This window comes from Ornithorhynchus anatinus, chromosome X1 (assembly GCF_004115215.2).
Source record: "Ornithorhynchus anatinus isolate Pmale09 chromosome X1, mOrnAna1.pri.v4, whole genome shotgun sequence".
NCBI classification, from domain to species: domain Eukaryota; kingdom Metazoa; phylum Chordata; class Mammalia; order Monotremata; family Ornithorhynchidae; genus Ornithorhynchus; species Ornithorhynchus anatinus.
In genome coordinates, this window is record NC_041749.1 from 45796419 (window position 1) to 45823449 (window position 27031).

At 46.4% G+C, this 27031-nt stretch overlaps 1 protein-coding gene across 1 annotated transcript; it reads right to left on the minus strand.

Annotated features, from left to right (window-relative positions):
- Nucleotides 1-529: 529 nt before the first annotated feature.
- On the minus strand, nt 530-12705 carry CXCL14 (C-X-C motif chemokine ligand 14). The gene is made up of 4 exons (XM_001515620.5): nt 12456-12705; nt 11747-11852; nt 3939-4052; nt 530-1695 (listed from the first exon to the last, which is right to left on the minus strand). The coding sequence occupies exons 1-4, from the start codon at nt 12517-12519 to the stop codon at nt 1680-1682; spliced, it is 300 nt and encodes a 99-aa protein (XP_001515670.4). The 5' UTR covers nt 12520-12705; the 3' UTR covers nt 530-1679.
- Between the last annotated feature and the right edge of the window lie 14326 nt (nt 12706-27031).

Consider the following 27031-nt stretch of genomic DNA (forward strand, 5'->3'; position numbering starts at 1 on the left):
GAAGATTGAAGCCACAGTCCTCTCACTGACCCACCTCCGTCACTCTTCCCAGGTCACAAAGTGTAGAAAGATGAAGTATGTAGACATTAGTATTTCTCTCATTAAATCATAAGCTCCTTAAGCATAGGGACCATGTCTTTTGTTTCTGATGTGCTTTCCCACCACTTTGCACAGTGTTGTTTGCACTCTCAGTAGGTGCCCAAGGAAAACATCGACTGAGTGTCTGGCTGATAGTTTTCTCGCTCATTAGGCCATACATTTATATCTGTAATTTATTTATTTGCATCGATGTCTGTCTCCTCTCCTCTAGACTGTAAGCTCGTTGTGGGCTGGGAATGTGTCTTTTATTGTTTTACTGTAATCTCCCAAGATCTGCTCAAAGTAAGCGCTCAATAAATATGATTGGATGAATGAATGAATGCCCTTAAGCAAATAGACCATTCATTTAAAGTATCTGAATGGAAGAAAGAACCTCACCTCTCGGTTGCTTTAATCAAGTGAACAAAAACCACACAGCTACAAACCGAGATACCTTTTAAATATATTTTATTACTTTTCTGTTTGTCTTAGAAAGAAATATGAAATCTGCATGCAATTCTAATTACTTCAAACATTTAAATAGCATATGATAATTTAGCAGTACAATCCATTATACTGAAGGAGCAGGATATGGAGCTTCCCTAGAGCGTATTTACAAGGGAAAAGGTAGTTTTGTTATTTTCAAAGAGAGCACTGCACTGCTTACCATCGAAGAAGAATTACATTCAAAGTAACAAATATATTGCTTTAGTACTGCATGTCCTGTCTCCAAAGCAACATGCCAATATATGGTCCTTTTTCAAGGGAGAGAAAGAGAGCGAGAAAGAATGTGAGGGTGTACCTGTGTGTGTGTATCTATATAGCAAAAGGTTTTCTTTAAAGATTTTCACTAGAAATCTAGGGAACCATTTGTTCTTTTTTGGAAGCTTTAAAAGATCTCCTCCAGGTTGCAGCAGTGTGCATTTCACAAGCCCACCTGGTAGGAAAAATGAACCTCTTTGGGCAACAGTCCTTTGTCATTCAGTTGCCTCCGCCTGGCTTTTTTCACATGGGAAAAGATTAAGTGAGGAAACAGCCCTCATTTCCCCTGGCAACCAGGTAAAGAAAGCTCCTGGGACAGTTTCTCAAATGATCAGTGACTGGGGGACCCACCTTCAAGGAGTTCCATTATATGAGAGAGAGAGGTGTGGTACGCAGTGTGGGAACTTGGGGGGCAACCCCTTAGGTTACCCAGCATCCTCAAAGCTGCACAAAATCACAAGGAGAAGGTTCCCTGGGCCTGGAGGAAAGGAAACCCATTACAAAATATCTTAGTGAAGATTATTGTCCAGCTAATGAGCTTATAAAGCTCAAGTGCGATCATAGTGACGTATGAACCGGTACAAAAAAGCATTTTTTAAAAATGAAAAGCATGAGTGTCCCAATTTCAGTGTAGAGCAGGCAGTTATGAAATCTGGAGTGCAAGAGACAGTTATGACATCTGGAAGCTATAAAATGTAAAAACTGACCCTCTGAAAAAAGTGCTTTGCAATAATAGATAATCTGTGTCTTATGTCTGTGAGAAGGAAAGATTTCTCAGCAGAGTCCATTGCTTAAGTCTGCCAGCCACTTCAGATTTTGCTAACTACGATTTTCCCATGCTATTCTTCGTAGACCCTGGAAAAGAAAGCAGACAAAAGATGGGCAGTTGTTTTCATCCACTGTTATAACTCTGTCGTATTATACTCTCCCAAGCACTTAGTACAGTGCTCTGTACATAGTAAGTGCTCAGTATATATGATTGATTGATTGACTGATCCACTCGATCAGCCATTTTACAAGGAGGGGCTTCAGCCTCTTTTCCAAATCCAAACAAGAACAGAACAGATCCCTGCGGAATGGGCACCATGTCATGTCCTCTCTCGTATTCTTCCAACCCCTTAGTACAGCACTCTACACACAGCAGGGACCTAGCACAGTGCTCTGCATCCAATAGGTGTCCAGTACTGTGCTCTGTTCACAGTAGATGCTCAATAGATGCTATTAACTGGTACAAATGGGTGGTGAAATAAATGGAATTTATTTAGGAGCCCATCTTGATCTCCCAATCGGAGAGTGCTCAATGAAAGACATGAAAGAAAAAAAAAATCAGCTAAACGCCTTAAAAAAATGTGTGATGAATGGATGGGCAACCCGTGATGTCTAAAAGGAATTTTCATCAAGATGTCGATAATACTCAAGACTGGTGTTCTCTGTGATTCCAGAAGCTTGATTGGCTGGGGGGAATGTGCAGTTTAGGATGTTTCTCTGTGCTTGTTTCCATTTTATGTTTAAAGAAGATCTGACTATCAATGCTATGATATGCAAATTGCAGAGGAACGTAGTTTCATCTCCAGTGACGGTCATGGTTGAAATATCCAGTGTCACATTCTACCACCTAGCTGGCCCTCTGAGGTTCTAGCTTGTCAATCCATACCCTTTCTTTTCTAGGATACTAAACCAGTTCCTTGCTTTTCTAGACGGCTAAACTACCAGCAGCCCTTCAGCCCCAACAGCCATTCACTTTTTTAGGTCACTGAATAGGGACTTTGCTTTTCTAGATCACTGAGTCAAGCTCTGGGCTACTGAAGATCACTAAGCTACTTCCTGGCCTGTACTGACTTTCCTTATTTTGCAACCTCAAATGCCTTCGAATGGTCATGCTCTGAATTTAAGAACCAGGCTGCCTCACTCTTCAGGGCGATGGCATTGATGAAGAACCTTGTTTTTATCTCATCTTCCAGCTAGTTTAGTTTGATGTAGAGGTTAAACTTCTTTCCTGGCCATTATGACTGCTACAATTACCTCTCATATGTATATTTTACTTCCTTAAGACTCAGTTCCTTCTCTCACCTGGATTTTATGAAGATCCTTGCCTTCTTCACATAGTCTGATCTCCTCATCATCCTCTCCTGAATTCAGGCAGCTTGTGTGTGCTCAAATGCAAATCAGAACCATCTGCTTTGATTCAGGAAGAGGCTGGACTGTCTTTCTTCTCTATTATCATGTGGAGTCTGCTGGCCCAGTCTCCACAAAGAGAATTCTCCGCTCCCTTGTGGCCCTGAACTTGGATGTGCAGGAGACCAGAGCAACCTTGGAGGACATCCTCAAATGTTTTCACGGCTTTTTAGCACAATGACTCAACCAAGCCATTTTCAGAATACAGGGCAGGCCAACGTTGTGGAAAAAATAGCCGGTCAGCAGAGGGGTTAAGCATGGGGCACCAATTTCTGTGGTTCCTTGGACTGCCAACTTTACAGAGACATTGGGAAAAATCAGAGGCACTATTGGCCAGTTCAGTTTGAGCAGTCAGTGAACCACCAGGCACGGGAAAAGGATTAGATAGAGATGATAAGGATGAATATTCAAGATTCCCTGAATAGTAAGTCTTTAAATTCACATTTCTAAGAAGTGTAGACTTCTTAATGGTAGGGAGAACCCAGGTTTTCTTATGAAGAAGAATGAGAAAACAAATAGCTGAACAGGTTTTCAACTCTCAATTCCAGTAGATTTCTGGAATGAGGGAGAAAGGGGAGCTCACTATCATACCTTGCTATTTTGCACACGTGTCTAGTAGTTTTTCAAGAGAAATGGAAACAACATGGAAATCTTTGGCTTGAGGAGACGATTTCCTGGGCAAAGTGGAGACCCAGACTTCAAAGCTTTAAGGCCGGTGACATCCCTACATCTTCTCTCTATGATGTCAGGTCCAGCGGGAACATGCTCAGGACTCCCAAGGATGCCCGACAGTTCCCTTCTGTATGCTTTGTAGGAGTCAGGGGTCTCTTTAGGGCCAAAGTCCCCCTTGAGCTTCATGAACTGAAGTGTGTTGGCCTTGTGAGGCTGGGAGGGGGTGGAGGAACATGAGGGAGACTACCTACCTGCGCTTCTCATTCCAGGCATTGTACCACTTAATGAACTTCTTTGTGCTCTGCAGTTTGGGGTGTAGGCAGTGTTCCTGGCCTCGGTACCGGGACACACTCTTTGTGGTTATGCTGAAACAGAAGGGAGAGCAGGGTGATGGGGAGGCAGTCCAAATTCCCAGCTTTCCACCACTGCAGCCTGGAGTGCTGGCCTGGGCTGGCTTCTTTGACTCTAGGCCACCTCTAACCAGTGCTCATTAGTTAATACACAGAGGCTGGCAGCCAGCTGTTCTCAGATCCCATGGAGAGCAGCAAAGAGGAAGTGGATTTCCTTGCAGCAGGAGGGAGGAAGAATAAGAGCAAAAAGCTGTCTTTTTATAAGGAGCACTAACAAGAATGGCATGTGCACACTGAGAGGAAAAAAAACCTCCTTGCCCTCCAGAGCCAATTAAAGAGTTCAGTGTATTCTCACTTGACCGAAGAGTTGATCGTGAGGATAATAATAGTAATTGTGGTATTTGTTAAGTGCTTACTGTGTGCCAAGCACTACACTAAGTGCTAGAGTGGATACAAGCAAATTGTTGGACACAGTCCCTGTCCCACATGGGGCTTATAGTCTCAATCCCCAGTTTACAGATGAGGTAACTGAGTCCCCGAGAAGTAAAGTGACTAGCTTAAGGTTACACAACAGACATGTGGCAGAGCTGGGATTAGAACCTTCTGACTCCCAGGCCCGTGCTCTATCCAATATGCCATGCTGACACATTGGAGATGTGCCAGGGTGGTGACTGACTTTATGATGAGCAGATGTCAGCAAGTGGGAGGTCAGCAAGTGGAGGCAGAGCCAACCAGCATCTGACTATGGTCCCCCAGAAGTTGGCTCCTTTCTGCCTTCCTGCAAGAGGGAGCAAGGAGGATGCAGGAGGGTCAGTGAGGCTGCAAAAGGGAAGGATGCAGGAGGGGAGATCAGGATGCAGGAGGGAAGGGATTGATGCAAGAGGGGAGCTGAGAATCCAGGAGGGGAGGATGCAGGATGAGACGTCCGAATCCCCAAGGGGGAGGGAGGGTGCAGGAAGAAATGTGAGTACCAAGCAGAGAAAATGCAGGAGGGGAGGATGCAAGGGGAGAAGTGTAGGAGAGAAGGGGAAGATCTAGGAGGAGAGGTCAGAACCCAGGAGGGAAGGGCTAAAGTGGGAAGCTGAAAATACAGGATGCTGCTTTTGATTTGAGTGATTTGAGTGTGACTGAAGGAAATAGTTGGTGGGACTCCACCCTTCCAGATGTCTTTAAACTGGTTGTTGTCTGGTTCCCCTGACCAAATGCTCCTTCCTGTGTGGTTTATCTTTCTTGTCTATCATTTCAGGCTTTTGATAAATTCAGAGGGTAAAAGTCGCCTTGACAGGGTTTCTGTTTGTAGTTGAAGAAGTAATTCAATTTTGATGCAGGAAGGTAAAGTGGGATCTACCATTGCTGAAAGGACCCTGGAGCTTGATCCCACTTTTTTTTTAAAAGGTATTTGTTACACATTTACTATATACCAGATACTGTACTAAGCGCTGGGGTAGATACAGGCTAATCAGGTTGGACACAGTCCATGTCCCTCATGGGGCTCACAGTCTTAATCCCTATTTTACAGATGAGGTAACTGAGGCACAGAGAAATCAGAGAAGCAGCATGGACTAGTGGAAAGAACACGAGCCTGGGAGTCAGAGGACCTGGATTCTAATGCCGATTCTGCCTCATGACTGCTGTGTGACCTTGGGCTAGTCGCTTAACTTCTCTGTGCCTCGGTTACCTCATCTGTAAAATGAGAAGCAGCGTGGCTCAGTGGAAAGAGCATGGGCTTTGGAGTCAGGGCTCATGAGTTCGAATCCCAGCTCTGCCACTTGTCGGCTGTGTGACTGTGGGCAAGTCACTTAACTTCTCTGTGCCTCAGTTCCCTCATCTGTAAAATGGGGATTAAGACTGTGAGCCCCATGTGGGATAACCTGATTCCCCTATGTCTACCCCAGCGCTTAGAACAGTGCTCGGCACATAGTAAGCGCTTAACAAATACCAACATTATTATTATTATTATTAAAATGGCAATTAAATCTTTCTCCCTCCTACTTAGACTGGGAACCCCTAGCGGGAAAGGGACCATGTCCAACCTGATTAATTTGTTTTAACTCCAGTGCTAAGAACTGTGCTCGGCCCATAGTAGGCACTTAACAAGCACTATTAAAAAATTATTGATTTCCTTGCCTAAGGTCACACAGTAGACAAGCAGCAGAGCCAGGATTAGAACCCACTTCCTTCTGACTTCCAGGGCTGTGCTCTATCTACTAGGCCATGCTGCTTCTCCGTTTCCCCCCAACCCACTGGAGGTTTTAGGAATTTATCAATTCAAAGGTGTTGGAGAAGCTGTCACAGGCAGTCAACTTTTATTCACTAAATTGTTGATATGGGGGCTCACTAACCATTAAGAAAATGATGAGTGCTTCTTACTTTTTGATATTAAACTACTAGAGAGATTCTCGTCAGAAGAAGCCCAGAATTGCAATTTTCTGGGGAAAAAAAGAGAGATCTTTTAAGCTTGACTTTGATCCTCAGGGCTTTAAAAGTGGGCTTAGTTTGAGCAAGCCCTCTCAGTGTCTTGTATTTCTTTCTTCAGATATTGGGTTTCAGCAAAAAGCACTTCTTCCCTTCCATTTCAAGGGGACTACACAGCTTTCTGATTCCACGGCTCGAAAGTCCTTTCACGTCTTGCCTTCAAGGCTATGTGGCTCGGTGGAAAGAGCCCGGGCTTAGGAGTCAGAGGTCATGGGTTCGAATCCAGGCTCCGCCACCTGTCAGCTGTGTGACTTTGGGCAAGTCACTTCACTTCTCGGTGCCTCAGTTACCTCATTTGGAAAATGGGGATTAAAACTGTGAGCCTCACGTGGGACAACCTGATTACCCTGTATCCACCCCAGCGCTTAGAACAGTGCTTGGCACATAGTAAGCACTTAACAAATACCAACATCGTTATTATTATTATTATTATTGTTAGAACGGAAAGTCTGTGCAAGCAGGGAATGCATTTCGTCCTTCTGTTTTATTTTCCCAAGTTCTCACTTAAGTGCACTGAACTCAGTAGTAATCCGTACTGCTGCTATTATTCATTCAATAGTATTTATTGAGCGCTTACTATGTGCAGAGTACTGTACTAAGCTATTACTACTACTACTACTGCTCTTCATTCAAACATATTTATTGAGTGCTTATCGTGTGCAGAGCACTATACTAAACACTTAGGAGAGTACAATACAACTTCAAAACCAGAAAGTTACTTCCCCAGATAAGAAGAGAAAAAAACATCTTAGGAGACATCTGTTTGGGTTAAACCTTAGATTTACCAATATTCAAGTGCACTTATGTTCATATCTTTAAATCATATTATATTATACATTATTCATTCATATTAATGTCTGTCTCCCCTTCTAAGCTGTACGCTCGTTAGGGCAGGGAATGTGTCTGCTAATTCTGTTGTATCGTACTCTCCCAAGCACTTAGTACAGTGATCTATACAAAGTAAGCGCTCGATAAATACCACTGATTGATTGATCAAGTGGGCTGAAAATATGAATGTTCACTCTGTTTTCCTTTTCCTCTGCCACCCCAATGGGACTAGGGGGAAAGACAAAACGAAGCTCTGCCATGCAGATGATTCTATCTTGCAGAAATCTTTCTGGAAGTAGGAGTCCGAAGAGATCCAGCACCCCAAGAGAGTTTTGGGGGGAAGGCAAGACTCCCATTAGGGTCTGGATAATGCATACCATTGTGGAAGGATTTTACCAAATACGGGACTTGCTCTCCTAGTCACTTGTTTGCAATTAGAGTGCAAATGGCACTTGCCATTAGTGGGGATGTTTTGGGATGCAGGTGGATTCAGAACCTAAGGAGGCAAAGGGGCATTGTACTACATGCAGGCTGAAGTTTCCATAACACACACAAGCCTGAAGCATTTCCCTAGTAACTATCTCCAATCTGATTGTCAGTGACCCTGGGAGAGACAGAAGGTAAGTGAAATTCATTTAGATCCTTGTGTACAAAACAGAATGGAGGCAGAGTGGCATGGTGAAAGAAATATGTGATTGAGAACCAGAAGACCCACTTTCTAGACCCTGGGCCTCTGGCCTGCTGTTTGACCTTACCTAAATTACTTGGCCTCTCTGGACTTCAGTTTCCTCATCTGTAAAATGGTGCTGAGATACCTGGTCTCCCTACTGTTTAGAATGAGAATTGAATGTGGGACATGCTGTTTCTCATTTTGCATCTCTTCCAGCACTTAGCCCAATGCTTGGCCCATAGTAGAGAAGTAGAGAAGCAGCATGACCTAGGGGATAGAGCACAGGCCTGGGAGTCAGGAGGACCTGGGTTCTAATCCTGGCTCTGTCACTTGTCTGCTGTGTGACCTTGGGCAAGTCCAAGTCACTTCACTTCTCTGTGCCTCAGTTATTTCATCTGTAAAATGAGGATTAAGACTGTGAGCCCATATGGGACATGGACTCTGTCCAAACTAATTAGCAGGTATCTACCCCAGGGCTTGTACATTGCCTGGCACATAGTAAGTGCTTAATAAATACCATTTAAAAAATAGTAAGTGCTTAATAAAAAAACCCTTACTATCACTTCAGCTGTTTAGAAAGAAAAATTAGAGGCTCCTCTGGTCTGTACTGAATGGTAGTTTTCCACCAGTCCTCCAGAAGACCTCTATCTCTCTGGGGCCCTGCCCTTCATTACCATTCAATCCATCAATCAATCATATTTATTGAGCACTTACTGTGTGCAGAATACTGTACTAGGCTCTTGAGAGAGAGAGTTGGTACACACTTTCCCTGCTCACAGCTGAGCTTACAGTCTGGGGGAGGGGAAAGACATGAATATAAATAAATAAATTATACATACATACATACGTAAGTGCTGTGGTGCTGAGAGAGGGGTGATAAAAGGGAGCCAATCCTTATTAGGTATTGCAAACTATTAATCATTAACTGGGTCCAGTTCCAAGAGGGAAGATAGACTGCTTCCTAGGTTCTGGATAAATTCTTGATCTTGCCAATATTTCTCTTCCATTTGACAATGTACAACTGGGCTCCTCATTTTTGTTGTTCATCGGATTGGGGGCTTTGGGTCTGAGACAACACTGATCAGTGAGCATCAAAGTAGTATAGTACTAGTATTTATTAATCGCTTACTCTGTGGAGAGGACTTTACTAAGCACTGGGAAAGGGTACACAGGTGGGAATTAGTCCCCAGTTGCCCAGGTAGATGGTCTCCAGTTTCCCAGTCTGCTCATTGCTCATATAGAGACCCTTCACATGACATCTCTTTCTCTTCGTATCCCTCTTGGATGGGGCTGATACTCTCAGTGGGCTGCCACTGGTCTAGTTGGGCAAAGAGGAACATTTTCTGGGCTCTTCCAGTTTTCTCCAGCCTTTTCCGACCCAGTTACCCAAGGCAATACCAGGCCTGGAGGCAATCTGCTGCTCTTCCTAACTCCCCCTGGGTAAATCAAGTCTCCCAGAGGGAAGTCCAGGAGAAACTCTTCTCTAGGTTGATGAGAGTTTGGGTTAAAAGAGGGAAATACACTTCTTTTCCCCAGTGGTGAAACTCTCCCACCTAACCTGTGTGTTAGAGAGAAAATGCACCACTTTATCTGCTATACATTTAAAGTAGCCTTAGGGAAAGATTCGTAGAAGGTTCAAGTGTCCCAGGTGAGAGGACAAACAAGCAGATGAAACATATTTGCCCATTCTCTTCTACTTGCTGTCATGTTTTAAGACTGAAGAAACACAAACCCATTTCTTCATTCTTATTAATGGCTTAATCTTTGACAAGCACTGTTGTATATACAAGCTAATCAGATCAGATCCAGCCCGTGTCCCCACATGGGGTTCACAATCTGATAGAGAAGAAGAGTTGGTATCTTATCCCTATTTTACAGATGAAGAAATTGAGGGCCAGAGAGATTAGGTGACTTGCTTGAGGTCACACAGCAGCGGCAGAGTTGGGATTGGAACCCACCATTTCTTAGGCACACAGGAAGCACTTTAAAAAAGTCCGTAATTAATTAAATCTCCTCTAAATGATCTAGGCTGAGTAGGGTTGTGGAAACAGGGAGAGGGTCAGGGTGCCTAGAGCAGAGAGAGATCCTGGGGAAGAGAGGCAAGTCCCAAAACTATCATTGCTGTTGTTTCACTAGCACACATTCAAACTCCCCAACCCCCTAAAGAGAAGCAGCGTTGCCTAGTGGAGAGAGCACTGGCCTGGGAGTCAGAAGGAACTGGGTTCTAATCCCATTCTGCCACTTGTCTGCTATGAGACCTTGGGCAAGTCACCAGGCCTCAGTTACCTCAAATGTAAAATGGGGATTAATACTGTCAGTCCCATGTGGGACAAGGTCTGTGTCCAACCCGATTATCTTGTATCTACCACAGTGCTTAGTACAGTACCTGGCATATAGTAAGTAAGCTCTTAACAAATACCATCAAAACAAAGCAAAAAAGAAAGTCATTAGCAGTACATAGCTTCTTGGAGCACCTCAGATTAGCATATGCTGACCTCTTGCTCTGGCTGAGAATAACGTGGGGGCGGTTTCTGGAGGGTGAAGGGGAGGAAAGGGGAGAGAGGAGGGAGATGGTCACTGTTTGCAAAAATGTGCTTTCTGCTCTGTCGGGGACTCACCACATGAGCCGTTTATGAGGAACGAGTGTTGGCTTCAGATGGTTAATTTGGAACGTAGAGAAGCAAGGAAACTTTTAGTCCTTTCCCAGTCTGCTCCAGTTTTAAAGCCATCCTCAGCATTCCCCACATGCACAGCAGACACGATTCTATCCAAATCCTCAGAGAAACCTCTCGCCCGCAGCAGGTAGCGGGAGGCTCAGTGCTGCAAACGGAGGGGCTCACTGAGGATGCAACGTTCTACCTCTCTTCTGAAGAGAATATACAAGCCTGTCGCTCAACACCAAGCTCTTCCGAGCCCCTCTTCTAGCTGGGAGGAAATGAAGAGCCTAAGAGCAAAGGTCACACACAATTATATACCCTACTTTTATAGCTCGTCCTGCGCAACTCTTAAATACAGCACTTCTCCCACCTGCTCTGGGGACATGTCACAGGCGCGGTAGTTTGGACAGCATAAGTTGTAGCTGTTAACAACTGTGCTGTGCTTTCTGTGCTTAGAATGCGTCAAGGACTCTGCGAAGCGATGGGATAGGGACAAGGGGTTGGGATCCCGCACGAGGGCTCCCAAATCCCTTAGTGCTGTCCTGCGTTGAAAGGGGCTCTATCTGGGATAGAAATGTCCTAGTTAGCCAGTTCTTCAAAGCTCCCAACAGTCTCAGAGTGCTTAGCTCCCTCGAACCGGAGGGAGGGTCATTAAAAACACTTCGGCTTTCACATCCCGAGTTTAGAGGTCTCAATTAGAGAAGTAGCGTGGTTTAGTGGCAAGAGCATGGGCTTGGGAGTCCGAGGTTGTGGGTTCTAATCCTAGCTCCTCCACTTGGCCACTGTGTGATTTTGGGCAAGTCACTTCACTTCTCTGGGCCTCAGTTAAGTCATCTGTAAAATGGGGGTAAAGACTGTGAGCCCCATCTGGGACAACCTCATGACCTTGTATCTCCCCTAGCGCCTAGAACAGGGCTTGGCACATAGTGAGCGCTTAACAAAGCCCATTATTATTGATAATCAGGACTTTTTTCTGTCAAGAGGCAGAGAAGAAGGCGGCGAGCCAGACAGACAGACAACACAAGTCTATTGAGCAAAAGAATCAAGCCAGCCCCAAACGGATTAAAGATGAGACTTACATAACCATCTTTTCTTCACAGTGAGGATACTTGGGTTTCACTTCTAGTTTCTTCACATCGCTGTATCTTATCTTTGGACCTTTTCTTGAACACTTACATTTTGACCCTAAGAGAAATCGCATTCTGAGTTAGGATCTGTTCATTTGTCTTCCGGGGTTTCAAACGGCGGAGTTGTCGCTGTCAGGAGTAACTCTCAATCTCTCTCTCTCTCCACCCCCGTCTCCCTGTTCCAATCGATCAATCAATCAATCAATCAGTAGCATTTCTTAAGCGGTTACTGCTTGCAGAACACTGTCATACAAACCCTAGAGAGAACACAACGGACACAATCCCTGCACTCAATCTACAATCTGGCAGGGGAGAGAGAGACGAAAACGATTTACAGGTAGGGGAGGCGGCAGAATTTAAAGACAAGTACTTTGAATCCCTCACCTGGCGGGCTTGGGCTCTGCCTTCTCCCCCACGAGAAGACGCCAACTTGGCACAAGAACATTTCGGGTACATTCACTACCATTGTTTGCCCGCTCCCCCGTTAAAGAAGCCTTCGCTATTTCCACCGGGGTGGAGGATGCCCCCTCCCTCCCCAGACTTCCAAATAAGTCGATCATCAGGCAGAGGGGGTGAGAAGGGGGGCGAACAGGGGGATGGTAGGGCGGCATAGGGAGTGAGGTGAGCGGCGAGGAGAAGCCTCGGACGGGACCCTGCTTACCATCCACTCCCACGGAGCATATGGCGACGAAGAGCAGGAGGAAGGCGACGGTCACAAGCTTCATGGCCAATCTGCAGGCACCGAGGTCGGCGTCCCTCCGAGCCTCCCCAAATCTCTAGTTTTGTCCCCCTCCCCTGCTTGCTCTGAGCAGCCTCCTGGGGCCTCGGCGCGGGAGCTGCCCGGGGAGAGAAATCTCGAGAGCGGCAGGTCCCTCTGCTGCCCAGGTTCCCGTGCCAGGCTCGACTCCCGTCTCAGCTCTGCCTCCTCCCCTCCCCTCGCCCTCTTTTAAAAGCGCCCCAGCCGCCCTCCCGGCCAACTCATTAATATGCAGAGGAACTAACTCTGTGACTCAGTGCAGTTTCCCAACGTGGAGGGGGAGGAGGGCTCCAGGCTTGTCTCTAAACAGAGAGACCGATTCCAAAAGCAACAGCCTCCCCGTTTCCCCCCGACCCCGATAGACGATCGATACAGAGGAGTTCTTTAGGAGGAAGGTGAAGGAGGGCCTGCAATCCAGGGGCCGGTGGTGGTCCTTGTCGCTCTGCTTGTGGTCGCCACAGAGCAGAGAGTGAGCAGAACAGCCCACTGTCTGTGTGGCCTGGCCGGGGGAAGTGGGAAGACCGATCTGCCAGGGACTCTCCAGCGTTCCCAGGGAGAGTTCATTCCTATCGGTGCGGCCTTCCTAACAACCCAGGGCTTGGCACGGTGAAGCCATCCTCAGCCCGTCCCTGGGGAGGGTGTAGAGGTGGGAAGGCCAACCAGGTCCTGCAAACAGGGGAAAGGGGCACCACCTGTCTAGAAGCGGCTTGCCGTTGTTCCTAAGGGCCGTCCACCCGAGCAGGAATGAATTGGAGGCTATAAGTCGTCCAGGTCGGGCCGAGCCTCAAGTGTCCATGGCTGAGCAGGCGATCTGGGTTCTGGGATCTCCCATTCATCTCTGGGCTCTTCAGGAATCTTGGGCTCTTTGGGGCTTATTTCCCTAATGCCAGATTTCTTGGGGTCTCCCTGCCCCTAATCTCTCTCTCTCTCGTGAACAATAGGAGGTCTTCCCCCATCAATCCATCGATGCCCATGTCCACTCAAGCCAACCGCCGGTTCGATTGGAATCCCACTTGTTCTTGAGGGCAGAAATGATGCCTACCTACTGTATCGGAATGTACTCTCCCAAGCACTTAATACAGTGCTCTGCACACCATCGAAAGCAGCATGGCCTAGTGGAAAGCGCACAGGCCTGGGAGTCAGAGGACCTGGCTTCTAACCCCCCCTCTGCCACTTGCCTGCTGTGAGACCTTGACAAGTCACTTCACTTTCCTATGCCTCACTTTCCTCAACTGTAAAATGGGGATTCAATACCTGCTCTTACTCCTTCTTAGACTGTGAGTCCCATGCGGGACAGGAACTGTGTCCAACCTGATTATCTTATATCTACCCCAGCGCTCAGAGCACATAGGAAGCACTTAACAAATAAAATGATAAAATTTTAAAAATACAATTGAAAGATTGATCGATTTTAGTCACTGGAGATTTATACCCATCTCCAGCTCTGGTATACATATGTACATTTCAAATAATACAATTATTTGTTTAGCTAACTAATCACACATTACATATCATCCCGCTGAGACAGATGCTCCCCTCATTGGCCTGGATGGTCCAGCCCTGGGGCTGGGCAGAGATGGAGGAAGACAGCAGCTAATGATAGTAATTGGGATATTGAAAAGCAGCGTGGCTCAGTGGAAAGAGCCCGGGCTTGGGAGTCATAGGTCATGGGTTCGAATCCCGGCTCTGCCACTTGTCAGTTGTGTGACTGTGGGCAAGTCACTTAACTTCTCTGGGCCTCAGTTCCCTCATCTGTAAAATGGGGATCAACTGTGAGCCTCATGTGGGACAACCTGATTACCCTGTATCTACCCCAGTGCTTAGAACAGTGCTCTGCACATAGTAAGCGCTTAACAATACCAACATTATTATATTTGCTGCTGATTTCTTCCTATGAGACTTCTTATTATGTGCCAAGCTCCTTAGTGAGTGCTGGAATAAGATTCAGTACAACCAGATTAGACACACTGGCTGCCCACATGGGGCTCACGGTCCAAAGGGGAGAACATATATTTAATCCCCATTTTACAGATGAAGAAACTGAAACGCAGAGAAATTTGACTTGCCCAAGGTCCTAGAGCAGGTAAGTGGCAGAGGCAGAACTAGAAGCCGGGCCTCGTGATTCTCAGTCCTGTGCACTTTCCACTTGATGAACCTGCTTCTCGGCTCACTTTCTCTCTCCTACTCCCTTTATTTGTCCCTATCTACTTCCATTCCCTTTTTCCCTTTTTGCTTTTCTCTCTGTTTCCCCCACTTCCATCTTTGTCTCCTCTTTTTTGGCTCCTGCCCCTGGAGACCAGGCCCTGGGTTCATCTTAGCACCCCCCTCCACCGGTCTCCTGCCCCTGTGCTCCCAGGATCTCAGCAGAGGCCCAGAGACCAGCTCCCTTGGAATAAGAAGACACAGTGGGAAGACAAATATGAGGACTTGGAATGCTGGCATACTGGAAATTCCGGGGTCTTGGTTCCTTGGCTCACCTGGGTTGGGTGGAGAACTCATTCACTCCCCTGGCTTCAACTGCCATCTTTATGTGTATTATTCCCATTCCCACCTCTCTAACTCTGACCTCTGTCCTTCTCTGCAGTCTCACATTTCCTCCTGCCATCAGGACCTCTCTACTTGGATATCCCACGGACACCTCAAACTTTCATTTAGACTGTGAGCCCGTTATTGGACAGGGATTGTCTCTGTTGCTGAATTGTACATTCCAAGCGCTTAGTACAGTGGTCTGCACATAGTAAGCACTCAATAAATACTATTAAATGAATGAACACTCCTGAAATGGAACTCATCTTCCCACTCAAACCATATCTTCTCCTAGATTTTTCCATCACTGTAGACAGTACCACCATCCTCTCTGTCTCACTTGCCAATAACCTTGGCATTCTGCTCAACTCAACTGAAAAGCAACATGGCCTAGTGGATAGAGCATGGGCCTGGGAGTCAGAAAGACATGGGTTCTAATCTCCACTTCACCACTTGCCTGCTGTGTGACCTTAGGGAAGTGATGACTTCTCTGCACCTCAGTTACCTCATCTGTAAAATGGGGATTAGTACTGTGACCCCCATATGGGACATGGACCGCCCAACCGGCTTAGCTTGCATCTACCTCAGTTCTTAGAAAGGTGCCTGGAGCATAGGAAGTGCTTTCCAGAAAAAACAGATTCATCTTTTCATTATTTTCCACTCATCTCTCTTATCCAACCTTTATATTTAATCTCTCACCAAACATCTCTAGAATCTGCCCCTTCTTCTCCACCAAACACTTATCATATCCCACCATGACTTCTGCATCAACCTCCTCACTGACCTCTCTGCTTCCCCTCTCCAGTCCATGCTTCACTCTGGCACCTTGATCATTTTTCTGAAAAAACATCAGTCTGCATCTTCCCACTCCTCAAAATCCTCTAATGGTTGCCCATCATCTCCACATCTATTTCCATTGGCTTGAAGGCATTCATTTGCCTTTTCCCTTCTAACTTACCCAGCTGATCTACTACAACCAAACCAGCTCACTCCACTCTAATGCCAAGCTGCTCACTGAACCCTTATTTCATTTGTCTCATCACAGACCCCTTGCCCACTTCCTCCCTCTGGCTGGAACTCCCTTCCCCTTCATATCCAACAGAACACTTCTCTTCCCACCTTAAAATCACACCTCTTCTAAAAGGCTTTCGCTGATTAAGTCTTAATTTCCCCTATTCACCCATGCACTTGGCCCTGAAGCTCTTGATATCCACCTCACCCCCAGTCTCATAGCACTTCTGTATATATCCATTTCCTCTGTAATTTATTTGTATCTCCCCCTCTAGACTGAAATCAATCAGTCGACCAGTCAATTGCATTTATTGAGCACTTACTGTGTGCTGAGCACTATACCAAGCTCTTGGGAGAGTACAACAGAACAAAATAACAAACACATGCCCTGCCCACAACGAGCCTACGGTTTAGAGAGGGAGACACATTAATATAAATAAATAGATTATGGTTACGTACATAAGTACTGTGGGGCTGGAGCGGGGGTGGCCAATAAAGGGAGCAAGTCAGGGTGTCTGCCCAGATCATTTTTCTATAAAAACATTTAGACTGTGTTTCCCCACTCCTCAAGAACCTCCAGTAGTTACCCATACACCTCCACATTCAAACAGAAACTCCTCTCCACTGGCTTTAGAGCACTCAATCACCTTTCCCCCTTCTACCTCCCTTCACAACTCTCCAACTACAACCCAGCCTGCACACTTCACTCCTCTAATGCTAACTGTCTCAATGTAACCTAGATCTCATCTATCTCTCCACTGACTTCTCATCCACCTCCTGCCTCTGAACTGGAATGCCTTCCCTCCTCATATCCAACAGGCAAATACTCTCCCCCTCTTCAAAGCCTACTGAAGACACATCTCCTCCTCCTCCCTAAGTAAGCCCTCTTTTCCTTTTCTTCAGCTCCGTTTAATGTCACCCTGACTTGCTCCCTTTATTCACCCTTCCGCCCAGTCCCACTGCACTTATGTACATATCTGTAATTTATTTATTTATGGTCTCTCTCCCCTTCTCTAGACTGTAAGCTCATTGTGGGCAGGGAATGTATCTGTTAGATTTTTATACTGTACTCTCCCAAACGTTTAGTACAGAGCGCTACACCCACTAATCAATAAATATGATTGATTGACTGGTGCAGAAGGGAGTGGGAAAAGAGGAAATGAGGGCTTAGTCAGAGACTGTCTCCTGGAGGAGATGTGCTTTCAATAAAGCTTTGAAGTCCGGGAGAGTAATTGTCTGTTGGATATGAAGAGTGTGGGTGTTCCAGGCCAGAGGCAGAACATGGGGTGAGAGGTTGGCAGTGAGTTAGACAGTGGCAAGATAGACGAGATTGAGGTATATTGAGAAGGTGAGCATTAGAGGAGGGAAATTTGCGGGCTGGGTTGTAGTAGGGGAGTAGCAAGGTGAGGTAGGAGGGGGCAAGGTGATTGCTTTAAAGCCAACAGTAAGGAGTATCTGTTTGAAGTAGAGGTGGATGGACAACCACTGGAAGTTCTTGAGGAGTAGGGAAACATGGTCTGAATGTTTCTGTAGAAAAGAGGGCTTAGTCAGGGAGGGTCTCTTGGAAGAGATGTGCCTTCAATAAGACTTTGAACGTAAGGAGAGTGTCTGTCAGCAGAGTGAGGTATGGGCTGGAGTGAAGAGAGAGTTTGACAGCTCCTTGAAGGAAGCACTTAGTACAAGCAGACTGCTGCTGCTCACAATAAACAGTCGATAAATTCTATTGGTTGATTGATTGATTAGTTTCACTGGATGTTTCACAGATTCCTTACCTTTTGTTTGCTGCTTTCAAGTACGTTCCTCAGATTACCTTTTTTGGTTCTGCACCATGCCGACCGCAAACTCAGCATGTCTGCCCTGGCCCCTGTCGACCTCTATTAGAAGAGTTACCCAGCTACATTCTCCACAGGGAAGGGTGCGTTGCTCAGAAGGGCTTGGATGGAGCAAGGATATTGCAAGCTAGAACGGGCTTCTCAGGCAAAAAGAGCTGAACTTACCCAACCTTTCAACTCAAAGGAAAATCAAGTTCAATATGTCCAAAGCAAATAAATGTCATTCGATGAAGAATAGTCGGGTTTTGTTAAGGGCTTGGCTATTGTGCAAAGTATGAATAGAATGAGTGGTCGAGACCAACATGATGAAATTCATGAAGGATTAGGAATAGGGTAGTAAGACAGGAGAGGGAAGAGCCAGCAAGGAAAATTCAAGGTGGGGGTGGATTGGCTAAAGAGTGAGGGGCCGCCTTTTTGTTTCGAACATGGGGGTAGTAAGGGGGAAGGGATTTCAGTGGGGTGAGCACCTAGAGGGATCAGGCTCTCAAGAACTAATAAGCAAGACTTTTTTTTTAGGTCCTTTTTCCTGATTAGAAACTCTTGAGTTGAGCAAATCTTGGGTTGAGTTGTGGGGGCCATGTTCTCCATCACCCCTGTGGAGAAGGCACCTATGATGCCATAAAGGACTCAGGAGCCACCAGCTTTACTCTGTTCCTATAAGGCAGGAGTGATACTGGAATGCAAGAATAGGGGTGTGGAATGCAGAAAACTGGAGAGCATGGTTCCAGTTATAATAATAATTGTGGTATTCATTAAGCACTTACTATGTGGCTCAGTGGAAAGAGCACGGGCTTTGGAGTCAGGGCTCATGAGTTCGAATCCCAGCTCTGCCACTTGTCAGCTGTGTGACTGTGGGCAAGTCACTTCACTTCTCTGGGCCTCAGTTCCCTCATCTGTAAAATGGGGATGAAAACTGTGAGCCCCACGTGGGACATCCTGATTCCCCTGTGTCTACCCCAGCGCTTAGAACAGTGCTCGGCACATAGTAAGCGCTTAACAAATACCAACATTATTATTATTATGTGCCAGGCACTGTAATAATCGCTGGGGGGAATACAAGCAAATCGGGTTGTCCACAGTTCCTGTCCTACGTGGGGCTCACAGTCTCAACCCCCATTTTACAGGTGGGGTAACTGAGGCACAGAGGAGTGAAGTGACTTGCCCAAGGTCACACAGCAGACAAGTGGCAGAGACGGGATTAGAACCCATGACCTTCTGACTCCCAGGCCCATGCCCTATCTACTATGCCAGGCTGCTTCCCGATGAAATCGGCACTCACCCAAGAGCCTTACTGTTGGTTGCCCATGTCCTGTTCTGTATTCCACAGTGTTAGGAGAGTGTGAGAAACTGGAAGGTGGCTCAGAGCAGCGATACAGACACCAAATGCTGGCTGGAAAACAAGGTCTCTAAGGAATGTAAAAGGAATGATCGTAATAAATAAGTCAAATCTCCAATCTTTCATGCGGCAGAAAGAAGTGCCGCACTCAACCACGGTGTGAAAGGGCGGTCGAGGCACAATGGTGTCAGTTGCTGGAGAAGGTACTCAGATAGATTTTCTGTGCTAGGCCCACCGAATGCCCTCCCTAACCATAACCAGTTGCCTCACGGTGCATGCTGCTCACCTCAGGGGGACCGGGAGAGAGAGTCTGAATGGCTCTATGCAAACCATCTCCACTACTACAACTACGACTTGAGCAGACGAACTGCTGAAGGTGTGTTATTACCTTACCCCAGAACAAAAAACCAACATGAATAGGATCCTACAGTCAATAGCATCACTTTCTAAAATGAAGGACAGATATATATTTAATAGATATGCAGAAATAGTAAATTTTATAGTTATTTAGGTTTTTCATTCTTCCTTTCTCTAGATATTCATTCATTCAATAGTATTTATTTAGCGCTTACTATGGGCAAAGCACTGTACTAAGCGATGGAATGTACAATTCGGCAACAGATAGAGACAATCCTTGCCCAGTGACGGGCTCACAGTCTAAACGAGGGAGACAGACAGCAAAGCAAAACAGAACAAAACGAGACAACATCATCAAGATAAATAGAATCAAGGAGATATACACCTCATTAACAAAATAAATAGGGGAATAAATAATATATACAAATGAGCACTCTGCTGAGGGGAGGGGAAGGGGGAAGAGCAGAGGGTGGGAGGAAGGGAGGGAAGGGGAAGGGGAGCAGAGGGAAAGGGGTTGCTCAGTCTGGGAAGACCTCCTGGAGGAAGTGAGCTCTCAGTAGGGCTTCGAAGAGGGGAAGAGAGTTAGTTTGGCGGACGGGAGGAGGGAGAGCATTCCAGGACAGTGGTAGGATGTGGGCCAGGAGTCGTGTGTGTGTGTGTGTGTGCACTCATACACACGCATTAATGTACACATATATATGCACGTATATATACACATATACACACACGTATGAACACACAAACACACACAAGAATAATTGGCTTCTGAGAAAAGACATCTTTTTTTAAAAAAACAACAACTTTCAGATAGTTGAAGGGGCTCTAACATGGATTTTTTTTAATGGTGCATGTTAAACTCTGCTTGGAAGCAACATGGCCTAGAAGAAACAACACAGGACTTGGAGTCAGAGGACCTGGACTTTAATCCCAGCTCCACCAATGTCTGCTGTGTGACCTTGGGCAAATCACTTAACTTCTCTGTGCCTTAAGGTACCTCATCTGTAAAATGGGGATTAAGACTGTGAGACCCATTCAAGATATGGACTGTGTCCAAACTGATTAGCTTGCATCTTCCCCAGCACTTAATACAGAGCCTGGCTGTACATATAAGAGCTTTACAAATACCTAAAAAAGTACTTACTATGTGCCAGGCACTGTACTAAGTGCAGGGTTATAAGGGTTAAGGGTTGTAAGTTATACAAGATAACTAGGTTGGATATATTCCCTGCCCCACATGGGGCTCACTGTCTAAATTGGAGGGAGGAGGATTTAATCTCCATTTTACAGATGAGGAAATTGAGGCACAGAGAAGTTCAATGACTTGCCCAAGGTCACACAAAAGGATTAAAACCCAGGTCCTCTGACTCTCAAGCCCGGGCTCTTTCCACTAGGCACACTGTGATGATGGTGAACAACTGGGCAAGTTTCCTTGGAACATAAATGCAGGAAATGGGTTTATATTAGAGCAGTAGAAGATAAGTAAGATACCTAAAAAGGAGCCTTTCCCAGTCAGAACTGTTGGGAATGGAACTGTTAAATATCATAATTTTCTCCAGGCCAATTATTGGAATTGACAGGGAGTCACATAGTTCTGGGATGGTTTGTGTGATCCTGCCTGGAGGCGGGGGGATAAGCTGAAAGACCTTTCAACACTAGGGTTCTCTCTTTCCAGCCTTATATTTGAGTTTTAGCAAATCGGGTTCTACTCATCAGTTTCATATTTAATTCAACTAGATGATTAAAGCTCTTTTGCAAAGCCCAATTAGGAACAATATTCTACATAGCCAACACGAGGGGGCCCCAGTCCCCGCACATAGTGGCCCGAGTCACTGTGGACCAGCAGGCCCGGAGCCATGTTCTGCTGGCTTAGACCCATGCTATTGATTTGGGCAACTAAAGAAACCTCTTAATTATTCCCCTGCTGCTCCTATTAAGAAAAGTGCATCTTTCACCCCTTGTGCCCCAGCAGGAACACAGTTGGCAGCAAAGAGAGAGAGCAAGTGGATCCATGCAAAACAGGATCACTGGGGTCAACCCTATATGCAGGATCTTGGTAATAATAATAATTGTGGTATTTGTTAAGCACTTACTATGTGCAAAGCACTGTACTGAGTACTGGGGTGGAGAGAAGATAATCAGGTCCCACCTGGGGCTCACAGACCAAGTAGGAAGGAGAACAGGTATTGAATCCCCATTTTGCAGATGAGGGAAATGAGGAACAGAGAAGTTAAGTTACTTTCTCAAAGTCACACAGCAAGTATGTTGTGGAGCCAGGATTAGAATCCAGTTCCTCTGACTTTCAGGCCCATGCTCTTTTCACTAAGCCACACTGCTTCTCTGAAGTCCCAGGGCTGAGCCATGTCTGTCACTCCCACAGGAGGCTCCATCACCAGTGTCTCCCTTCTCAGAGTGGGGTTGATTTTGAAGGAAGTGACTTTCAAATTGGGATTTGGGAAGTTTAACCCTAAAGACCTGGAGGATTCATCCATTGGATAATCTCCGTTCAATGTAATTTCCTTCAGTGCGCATCCGAATGCTCGCCATGCACTGGAGAATTACCCTCCACAAACTGCAGACTGCTCTGTTTTGCAGCCGAGGCAAAGAGCTCTACACTTCCAGTTCTCTGGAGGCATGAGAAGCAGCATGGCCTAGTGGATAGAGCATGGGCCTGGGAGTCAGAAGGACCTGGCTTCTAATCCCAGCTCTGCCACTTGTCTGCTCTGTGACCTTGGCTGAATCACTTAACTGCTCTGTGTCTCAGTTCCCTCATCTGTACAGTGGGGATTAAGACTGTGGACCCCCCTGTGGGGCAGAGACTGTGTCTAACTCAATTATCTTGTAGCTACCCAGTACTTAGAACAGTTGCTGGCACGTAGTAAGTGTTTAACAAATACCATTACCATTATGAGGAGTCTCCATTTTCTTCTTAGCACTTAGGTATCTTATTCCTAGCCTCAGCACTAATGAACATGTAAGTGGTATTTTCGTTTTTTATATTCAACTGTTTACTTACCTATCTCATCCTGTTAGGGTTGAACCATTTCCTCCTATTTCCTTGTTTGTTCTCTAGATCCCACAATTTTGTAAATCATTTTTTTTATGTCTGTCTCCCCCACTAGAGTGCAAACTCCTTGAGAGCAGAGAATGTGTGCCTTGCTTCCGGAGTACTCTTCCAGGCACTTTGTACATTACTCTTGCTCAATAGAGGCCCTATAAATTAATTATGGACTTTATTAATTCCTTACCAGCTGTCAAAGCACTGTGTCGAGCCCTAGAGTAGATACAAGATTATCACACAGGACACAGTCCCAGTCCCACATAGCCTTCACAACATGAAAGAGAGAGAGAGCAGGCATCTTCTCCCCATTTTACAGAGGAAGAAGTTGAGGCCCAGAGAGTTAAGCAGCTTGCCCAAAGTCACTCAGTAGGCCAGTGGGAGATTTGATTTGTTGTCCCTTGCTCTTTCTACTAAGCGAGTCTGCCTCCCATTGATTACTTGCTTGACTGATTGCTAGGAAGTGCACCAGGCAGACCAGCAAGAGCTTAAAAAACAGCTTTTCCCTTGATCTTCCCATAGTGCCAGATGGAAGAAAAATACTGTTCCCAAAACGAGGGCCACCCTGACTGGTTCTTACAATTGATCCTCCCCTCTTACCCTCTCCAGGCTACCTCAAAACTGGGTCAAAACACTCAGATCCAGCTGCCGCAGGAAAGCACCCAGAGAGAAACCCACACCCACCGAGGTGCATAACGGAAAATCGGACGTCCTTAGTTCTGCTAGAACATGTGTTTTGGTTACACCATTGACATATAATGCAATGGAAGAATGAGAAAGTGTTCTGGTACAAAGAGTTGGCAGTTGACACAGGTGCTTTAGTGGTGCAGGAAGGAGAGGTGGTGACCATGACTTAGTGGATAGGACAGAGGACTCGGAGTCAGGTGATGCCGGTTCTAATATCAGCTCTGCCACTTGCCTGCTACGTGACCTAGGGCAAATCATTTAACTTCTCTGTGCCTCAGTTTCCTCATCTGCAAAATGGGGATTTAATAATTGTTTTCTCTTCTCTTAAAACTGTGAGCCCCAAGTAGGACAGAGTTTGTATCTGATCGAATTGCATCCTCGCTAGTGCTTAGCACAGTGCTTGGCATATAGTAAGCACTTAACAAATGCCACCATTATTATTAGGTGGGGTTTTGTGGTAGCCTGCTTGGGAGGAGCAGGGGAAACTCTGAGGACAGTGATCTGCGATGCCAGAGCCCACCTGTTCTCCCCTCTGTGCACCTATGCACGTGGCTATTGACCCCTTAAGCACTTTGACACTCATCCTTGCCCTACAAGTACCTATGTAGAGATCCTTATACTTTACTATTTCCCCTATCTGTAATTTCTTTCAATGTCTGTCTCACCCTGTAGACTGTAACTCTTAGTGGGCAGGGATCATGCCCACCAACTCTGTTGTATTGTACTTTTCGAGCACTTAATACAATGCTCTGCACACAGTGCTCTGCACTCCTTAAGTGCCAGCATTTTTCTAGTTATGGCTGTTAAATTCTCAGTCCATTAAAATAACAGTCAAGATCCCTAGCCCCTAGAGTCCCCGTGTCCATATTATGGCCAGGTAGAGTTGGGGAAGGAGCTAAGTGCTCTGAGCAATCGGCCTTCTGGAAGGTGGATCGGCTTGCTGAAACCTAGACGATTCTCTTATCCATTGGGTAGGGAAGGAGTACTCAACTAGAGAGCTGAGGGATGTTGGCAACACACTGAAAAGTAGACTTAGGGGTAACACCTCAGTGATCCCTTAAAATCTCCCTGAATATTGGGATGGAATAAGTTGAAGGCATTAGGAAAGTAGAGATTCCCCCAGGTGTCCCATTCCTTATGAATGACTCTGTGGATTACTGCTGCTAGGGAAGTCTCAAGGGACCCACAAACCTATCCGAGATGCTGCTACGTGCCCATGAGGTGCTTACAATCAAATGGGGGAGACTGGCAGACCTATTCCATACCTGCATACAGTGGGGGTGGGTGAGTAGAGGGGCACTTGTAGTTATTACTAGTAGAAAGAGAATGGAGAAATGACTAAATAAAGCCCAGGTTCTGTGTTAGACACACAAAATGCTACAGTGACTGTAGGGGTGATGTAGCGAGAGATGGGGGAAATTTGTCTGGGAAGGTCTCCTGGAGGCAAGTCACGGCAAAGACATCTTGTCACATGTCTGTTGTGTCCTGTGGTCCAGAGTGGATGGGACAATGCCGCCCTGGTGATGGCACTGTGGGTGGGTCTAGAGCTTACAGCTGTACTGTCTGGTGGCTGAGTCTGCCACTTGGGAGGTCTTCCTCTGGAGTTTGAGACCACACGGACACCCTGTGCTGCCTCTGCCTCCCAAAGGAGCGGTCCGTGGGTTCCACTCTGGGTCAAACATCTGGTTTGACTTTTTTCCTTCTAAGCGCATTTGAGAAGCTTAATTGGGAGCAGACCTAGCAATCGGCTCACTCCCGTCTCTATTATGGTATTTACTAGTTGCTCACTGTGTGCCAAGCACTGTGTTCGATGCTGGGAAAAGTACAAGTTAATCAGATCCGACACAGCCTCTGCCCCACGTAGGGTTGACCTTCGAAGTGGGAGAGAGAACTGGTAACTTAACCCCATTTTATGGATGAGGAGACTGATGCCCAGAGAAGTCAAGTGAATTACTAAAGGTCGCCCAGCAGAACTTGGACTGTAACCCAAGGTCCTGATTTCCAGTATGTCACGCTTCCTCCCTTTTCCAGATGAAAGAAGACGACCAACTTAGGACCTAAACCTTCCTGAAGTGGTTGGACTGGAAAGAAGAGAGATGGCAAGATTCCTCTACCAGCAGTGAAGTGGGATGAACAAAATGGCAACATTTGCTCCCAGCCTTATCCTCCCGACATCAGGACCTTTTCTCTCTCTGGCTTCAGCACAGCTCAGGATGCCGACAAATGCTTAATTGAATTTCCTTATGTTGAAAACTCCCACTACCCACCTCAGGGCCACCATGATACTTTAAAGCAAACCGCTCGGCTGCAAGGAGGAGTAAGGGGCAGGATTGTTGGTTTAGAGATTCAGGGACTTGGAGAAAAAAAAAAACCTGCCATCTAGCTTTGGGTATGTACATAGCTCCATGGCAATGGAGGAAAAGGAAGTCAAGACATTGATTTCCAGGAGAGGCACCCCCCTGCCTGGAAACTTCTGGAAGTCCCTCTGGGGTCTGCTGTTGACTACACCCAGCTGGAAAAGGGGAGGGTCCACTGAGAGGAGAGTCTCCCATCTACTTCTTCTTGGGGCTGATCATGAGCAGTGGCATCGCTGGAGTGTGGTGAGGTGGAGTCTCCCACTCTTTGTCCCCCCTGGGGCTCCAATGGTTTAGTGGAAAGACGCCAGGACTGGGAGTTAAGAGACTTGGGCTCTAATCCCAGCTCTCCACTTGCCTGCTGTGTGACCTCGGACAAGTCATTTTAATTTCTCTGTGCTTCAGTTTCCTCATCTGTAAAATGAAGATGAAACCTTGTTCTCCATCGCTTTTAGACTGAGAGCCACATGTGTCTGGTCTGACTGTAATATATCTACCCTATTGCTTGGCACATAGTAAGCACTGTCTCCATTTTGGGGGCTGAGTTCATGACCCATGACCCCAGGACAGGGGATGCGAGCCTATGTGGTCCCCTCTCCCACCTGCTTCGCCCCTTTTCTTATTGGCCCATCTGAGGGTTTGAGTTGTCCCACCTAGGGATGGAGTTGGTGCCCAAAGCTGGCACCTGCACCCCGCCCCCCCCCACTGAGATCCCCCCTCTCCACCTCACTGGAGGGACAAAGCCCACAGCATCCACAAGCCCCCCTGGATGAGCAAACCCACGAGCCTCCTCAGGTGGCCAGGGAGGAGGAATACTCTTGTCACTTTCCACCATGCCTCGGAGCTCTTCGGAAGATCTAGCATTCAAGCTTCCCTTGGTCCCAACCCTTTATCCTCCTTTTTGATGGACAGTCTTAATCCTCACTGTGCAGATGAGGTAACTGAGTGACAGAGAAGTTAAGTGTCTAGCCAAAGGTCACACAGCAGACACGTGGAGGAGCCAGCTTAAGACCCCAGGTCCTTCTGACTCCCAGGCCCTTGTTCTATCCACTAGGCCACACTGCTTCTCATTTCACTTATAAGTCTTATTTATCCTCGAGCTGCCTTGATAAGGAAAGGCAGTTGAAGTTATTTTCATTTTACACAGGGGGTAAACGAGGCCCAGAGTTGTGATGTGACTTAAGGTCACACAGGAAGTCAAGGTGGATTCAATTCCAGTGCTCAAGTCAAGGTGGATTCAAGTCCTTTTGCTTCAGCAGTAGCAAGAAGTGTTTGAAATCTCTGTTCAGGACTGGGTTCTTCATCCCTTCCAGCTACTGGTC